Below are 6,592 nucleotides of genomic sequence, written 5' to 3' on the forward strand. Positions count from 1 at the left end.
TTTATGTTATTCTCAGAAAAGTAAATTTACTTTTCTGAGAATGTTTAGGCCAGCAGAGAAGGCCTTGCTGGCCCTCAGGGTCCGCCACTGTATGTATATATATATACACATATATATATATATATATATATATATATAAATGAGAAACCACAGGTGCCAGGGCACCTTAGTGTGCTATGAGTACTGTGAGCTATGAGTACTGCCGCGGCACACAGTACGTGTGTCGTGGCAACTGAACAAATTTCACCTAATTGGTGAGAAAGTTATTTATTCATAACAAATCATGTATCTTTGTCCATCTATCTATGCCAGCAACTTACAGTGAAAGTGAAACAGAAAGAACAAATAAATTATATTCTATTAGCTGTCAAAAAGTATGAACGTGACATATGTATCCTCTCTTTGTGACAATTTTGTTTGGTGGTGCGCCGTGCAATTATTTTTTTTTAACTTAAAAAAAATGTGCCTTGGCTCACTGAAGGTTGGGAAACACTGATGTATTTGATGTACAGCATATTAAGGTTTTCATAATTTCTTTAAATGTTTGTTACAGATTAAGCAATGGCCATCTGTCTTTTTTTTTAGTTTGTCCTGCTATTATAAAGCTGAAGAAGCCAGTGCGTCACCATGACACCTGCATAGAATTCCAAGTTAGAGGTTCACCCCACCCAAAATTAAGATGGTTCCACAACAACAAGGTTCTCTGCTTTATCTTTCAGTGGAATGACTCAATGTCCTATGTCAGCAACATAGTAGTTTTATGTTTTTGTTATGTAAATTAGAGATGGAACGGTTCAGAAATCCAAGGTTTGGTTCGATTCTCGGTATGGTGCTCACAGTTTTAGGGTCACCTACGGATGCGTTGTTAAAAATAATCACTTGTCTTGTAGTTCGATGTGAAAGTGTGTTCATTGCATTACTTGTAATGTCTATTGTTATTATGATTATTATTGTATTTTTCTTTAGTTATTTATTTTTAATGCCAGTGGCATATAGTGGCAGGCATAACAAATAACTTCTCTTCAATTGGATGGCAAAAGCTACAACTCCATTTGTTGCCATTCATACAACATAAGTCATGGCTCCCTGCAACTAAAATCAGCTGTGTGTTCAACTACACATGCCGAAATAAATTTTACACGAAGTACATGTGTGACTAAACTGAAACACGATAATTATTTCAGTGTGTTTCCTTTTTTTGTTTTTGTTTTTCCATGAGGTTTTCCTGACGCAAAATATGTGCCATGGCTACATAGGTTGGAAAACACGAACCTTAATGAAAGCTAAAATTATTAATTAAGTCATATCTGAGGCACATAGTCTAAGATGTGTCCGAATTCATATCTAATATGGAGAGAGTAATGATTACAGTGTGGTGAAAAAGTATTTGCCCCCTTCCTGATTACTGTGTTCTTTGCGTCATTTATCACACACAAAGGTTTCAGTTCATCAAACCAATTTCAATATCACGCAGAGACTACCAAAGGAAATATGAAATGCAGTTTCTCAATGATGATTTCATTTACCAAGGGAGAAAAGAAAAAAAAAATTGGCGATAGGTGCCTTTCCGTGAGCCATCAATTTATCGTGGTGGAGGGGTTTGTATGTCCCAATGTTGCTCGGAGCGAAGTTGTCTGGGGCTTTATGCCCCTGGCACGGTCACCCATGGCAAACAGGTCCGAGGTGAGGGACCAGACAAAGTACGGCTCAACAGACCCCTTATGATGGATAAGATAAATAGATCTGAGTTTCCCTTGCTCGGACGCAGGTCACTGGGGCCCATCTCTTGAGCCAGGCCTTGAGGTGGGGCTCGTTGGCGAGCGCCTGGTGGCCGAGCCTACACCTATGTGGCCCGGCCGGGCTCAGCCTGAAAAAGCAATGTGGGTCCCTCTTCCCATGGGCTAACCACCTATGGGAGGAACCAAAGGGGTCGGGTGCAATGTGCGCTGGGCGACAGCCGAAGGCAGGGACCTTGTCAGTCCAATCCTCGGCGACAGAAGTTAGCTCTAGGGACGTGGAATGTCACCTCTCTTGCAGGGAAGGAGCCTAAGCTGGTGTGCGAAGTTGAGAAGTTCCGACTGAATATAGTCGAACTTGCCTCCACACACAGCCTGGGCTCTGGTACCAGTTCTATTGAGAGGGGTTGGACTCTCTTCCACTCTGGAGTTGCCCATGGTGAGAGGCATAGAGCAGGTGTGGGCATACTCATTGCCCCCTGGCTCAGTGCCTATACATTGGGGTTCACACCGGTGGACGAGAGGGTCGCCTTCGAGTGCGGGGACAGGTCCTGACTGTTGTTTGTGCATATGCACCCAACAGCAGCTCAGCACACCCACCCATTTTGCAGTCCTTGGAGGGTGTGCTGGAGAGGACTCCTGCTGGGGACTCCTTTGTTCTGCTGGGGGACTTCAATGCTCAAGTGGGTAATGACCGTGAGACCTCGAAGGGTGTGATTGGGAGGAACGGATGCCCCGATCAGAACTCGAGCGGTGTTTTGTTATTGGACTTCTGGGCTCGTCAGGAATTGTCCATAATGAACACCATGTTCAAACATATGGGTATCCATTTCTGGACTTGGCACCAGGACACACTTAGCCGCAGTTCGATGATTGACTTTGTAGTTGTATCATCGGATTTGAGACCGCATGTTTTGGCCACTCGGGTAAAGACGGGGGCAAAGCTGTCAACTGATCACCCCCTGGTGGTGAGTTGGCACCGATGGTGGGGGATGATACATATTGTGATGATTTGTTTGCGTCTGGCGGAATCCCCCGTCAGAAGGAACTTCAACTCCCACCTCCAGCAGAGGTTTTCCCACGTCCCGGGGGAGGCGGGGGACATTAAGTCCGAGTGGACCATGTTCCGCGCCTCTATTGTTGAGGCGGCCAATCTGAGTTGTGGTCGTAGGTGGTCGGTGCATGTCATGGCGGCAACCCCCGAACTTGCTTGTGGACACCAGCAGTAAGGGATGCCGTCAAGCTGAAGAAGGAGTTCTATCGGGCCTTTATGGCCTGTGGTACTTCAGGGGCAGCTGATGGATATCAACTGGCTAAGCGGAATGCAGCTTCAGTGGTCGCCGAGGCAAAAATTCGGGTATGGGAAGACTTCGGTGAGGCCATGGAAGCCGACTTCCGGATGGCTTCAAGGAAATTCTGATCCACCATCTGATATCTCAGGAGGGGGAAGCAGTGCACCATTAACACTGTGTGCAGTAGGGATGGGGTGCTGCTGACCTCGACTTGGGCCATTGTGAGTCGGTGGGAAGAGTACTTTGAAGACCTACTCAACCTCACCAACACACCTTCCTTAGAGGAAGCAGAGTTTGAGTACTCTGAGGTGGGCTCTCCCCTCTCTGTGGTTGAAGTCACCGATGTGGTTAAAAAGCTCCTCGGTTGCAAAGTGGTGGATGAGATCCGCCCGGAGTTCTTCAAGGTACTGGATGTTGTGGGGCTGTCCTGGTTGACATGTTTGTGCAACATCGCGTGATCATCAGGGAGAGTGCCTCTGGATTGGCAGACCGGGGTGGTGGACCCTCTGTTTAAAAAGGGAGACCGGAGGGTGTGTTCCGACTACAGAGGGATCACACTCCTCTGTCTCCCTGGTAAGGTCTATTCAGGGGTGCTGGAGAGGAGGGTCCGTCAGGAACTCGTTCCCCAGATTCAGGAGGAGCAGTGTGGTTTTCGGCCCGGCCGTGGAACAGTGGACCAGCTCTACACCATTAGCAGGGTCCTCGAGGGTACATGGGAACTCACCCAACCAGTCTACATCTGCTTTGTGGACTTGGAGAAGGCGTTCAACCGTGGCCCTCGGGGAGTTCTGTGGGGGGTGCTTCGGGGACATGAGTTACCGAACCCCCTGATATGGGCTGTTTGGTCCTTATCCCACCGATGTCAGAGTTTGGTTCGTATTGCCGTCAGTAAATCAGAATTGTTTCCAGTGAGGGTTGGACTGCTCCAAGGCTGCCCTTTGTCGCCGATTCTGTTCGCAACCTTTATGGACAGAATTTCTAGGCGCAGCCGAGGTGTTGAGGGGGTCCGGTTTGGTGGCCTCAATTCTGCATCTCTGTTTTTTTCCAGATGATGTGGTACTGTTGGCTTCTTCAAGCAGGGCTCTCCAACTCTCACTGGAGAGTTTTGCAGCCGAGTGTGAAGCCGTTGGGATGAAAATCAGCACCTCTAAATTTGAATCAATGGTCCTCAGTCGGAAAAGGGTGGAGTGCCCTGGCCGGGTCGGGGAGGAGAGGAGATCTTGCCCCAAGTGGAGGAGTTTACCCATGTGCTGCAGTCGATGTAAATAAGTTTATATAACGCAACATACAATTTTACAAAAATTGTAAAAGTATTATTCCTGAATATTTATTTTACTTTCAACCACTCGACATGTTCAGTGGCATCAGTGCTATACATACACATATAGTTCTTATTTTATTCTTTGTATTTTTGCCCTCTATGGACAATAAAAGCGGTATTGTGCTTTGACCAAAACATAAATATAAATCTATATAAATAAAACATGAATTGGAATATTTCATATCACACAATTTTTATGCTTTGTCTTTGATTTAAAGATGACAATACGCAAAAATCTACAAAAATTGTAGAAATTGTAACACATGGGTTACGTATCTTGGGGACTTGTTCGCGAGTGAGGGCAGGAGGGAACATGAGATCGACAGGTGGATCGGTGCAGACCTACTGCAGCAGAACTACTGTCAGAGCCATGAACCACAAACAGAGAAAACTGGGAACAGTGGCAAAGATTCCTGAGAGTGGTCGACCAACTAAAATTACTCCAAGAGTGTAATGACAACTCATCCAGGAGGTTGCAAAAGACCGTAGAACTATATCTTAAGAACTCCTGACCTTGCTGGCCTCAGTTCAGGTCAGTGTTCACAACGCTACCAAAAGAAAGACACTGGACAAAAATAGCAACCATGGGAGAGTTCCCAGGTGAAAACCACTGCTGTCCAAAAAGAACACAAAGGGTTATCTCAGATTGCCAAAAGACATATTGATTGATAATCCTCAAGACCTTAGGAAAAACATAACGTGGACTGATGAGTCAAAAATGTAACGTTTTGGAAGATGTGAGGCCCGTTACATTTGCGGTAAAAATGGCAAGGCATTTGACAAAAAGAACCTCATGCCAACAGTAAAGCATCGTGGTAGCAGTGTGATGGTCTCGGTCTGCATTGCTACCTCAGGACCAAGGCAACTTGCTATGATTTATGGGATAATGAATTGTGTCAACCAGAAAATCCTGAAGGTGTCATGTTGCATGTGATGGCAGTGTACCCAAAAAAGCAGAGAGGCAGGAGAACCAGGGAGAACTGAACAAAATATTCATGTATTATAAAAGAAACACTTTCAGGGGTACACTGGAGAAAATAAATCCAAAACACAAAGTCCTGAAAACCCCCAATAAGCCAAAGTAACAAACAAACAAAAACCCGTGACAGTAAAACAAAACAACATGACAGCAACAATGATGTGACAAAGACGTACAGAGAACTGGCAACGAAATACAAGCAAACTGACGAGAAAACACGGAACACCTGGACAAGACACAAAGGATTGAGGGAGCTGATTGTTTAATAGAAGGGATCCGGATGGCAAGAACAGGTGGAAACAAAACGATACGAGGAACACAGAAGCAAATGAGCAAAGTAAACCATGACACAACACCAAATGTAATGTAAACAAAAACAGAATCGTGACAGACGGTGAACGTCCAACCATCAGTTTGCGCTCTCAAATGCAAGCCCACTTAGATCATGCAACAGGACGATCCGAAACACACCAGCAATTCCACCTCTGAATGGCTCAAGCAAATAAAAATCAGGTTTTGAAGTGGCCAAGTTAAAGTCTGGATTTATATCCAATTGGGATGCTGTGGTGCGACCTTAAACGGGCAGTTTATGCGAGAAAACCCTCCGATATGGTGGAGTAGAAGAAATTCTGTGAAGAAGAGTGGGCCAGAATTCCTCCACAGCAATGTGAATGACTTATCACCAATTATCTCAAACACATGATTTCAGTTATTGCTGCTCAGGGTGGCACAACCAATTCGTAGGTTCAGGGGGCAATTACATTTTCACATAGGAACAGGTAGGTTTAGATTCTTTTTTGTGCCTTAATAAATTAAATTGGCATTTAGAAACTGCCTTTTTTATTTTCTTGGGTTTTTTCTGTGCGATACAGCAGGGGCCCCCAACCTTTTTTGCCCCACGGACCGGTTTATGTCAGACAATATTTTCAGGGACCGGCATTTAAGGTGTGGCGGAAATAATACAACAAAATAATATGGTATGAGCTGCATGAAAATGGTGGCATTTTCGAAATATAATAATAAACACAAGGAGCGTCTAATCTGGCCGCAACACTCCGATCGCTATGGCAATGTTTAATGTCTTCAAAACACGATACAACGCAAATTCAAAGTGCATGAAAATGACGACTCACCACAGCACCAAGCTTGATTTTCTGCAACCAGACGGTCCCATCTCAGGGTAATAGGAGACAATGACACCTCAAGTGTGTGGTTTATGTCCAGTCTACTTCATAATTTTGTTTTCGTCGCCGTTGCTGCAGAA

The 6,592-nt window shown here is 45.1% G+C and overlaps 1 protein-coding gene across 1 annotated transcript in view; it reads left to right on the plus strand.

The window, feature by feature from the left end:
* Positions 1–6,592, plus strand: part of LOC109513079 (NT-3 growth factor receptor-like) — a 68,189-nt gene that overhangs the window by 37,738 nt on the left and 23,859 nt on the right. The window contains exon 8 of the mRNA XM_019865288.1: positions 586–698. Coding sequence (XP_019720847.1) covers positions 586–698 — 113 coding nt within the window. The remainder of the gene's footprint in view (positions 1–585; positions 699–6,592) is intronic.

This window comes from Hippocampus comes, unplaced genomic scaffold (genome assembly GCF_001891065.2).
Source record: "Hippocampus comes isolate QL1 unplaced genomic scaffold, H_comes_QL1_v1.1 scaffold180, whole genome shotgun sequence".
Lineage (NCBI taxonomy): Eukaryota > Metazoa > Chordata > Actinopteri > Syngnathiformes > Syngnathidae > Hippocampus > Hippocampus comes.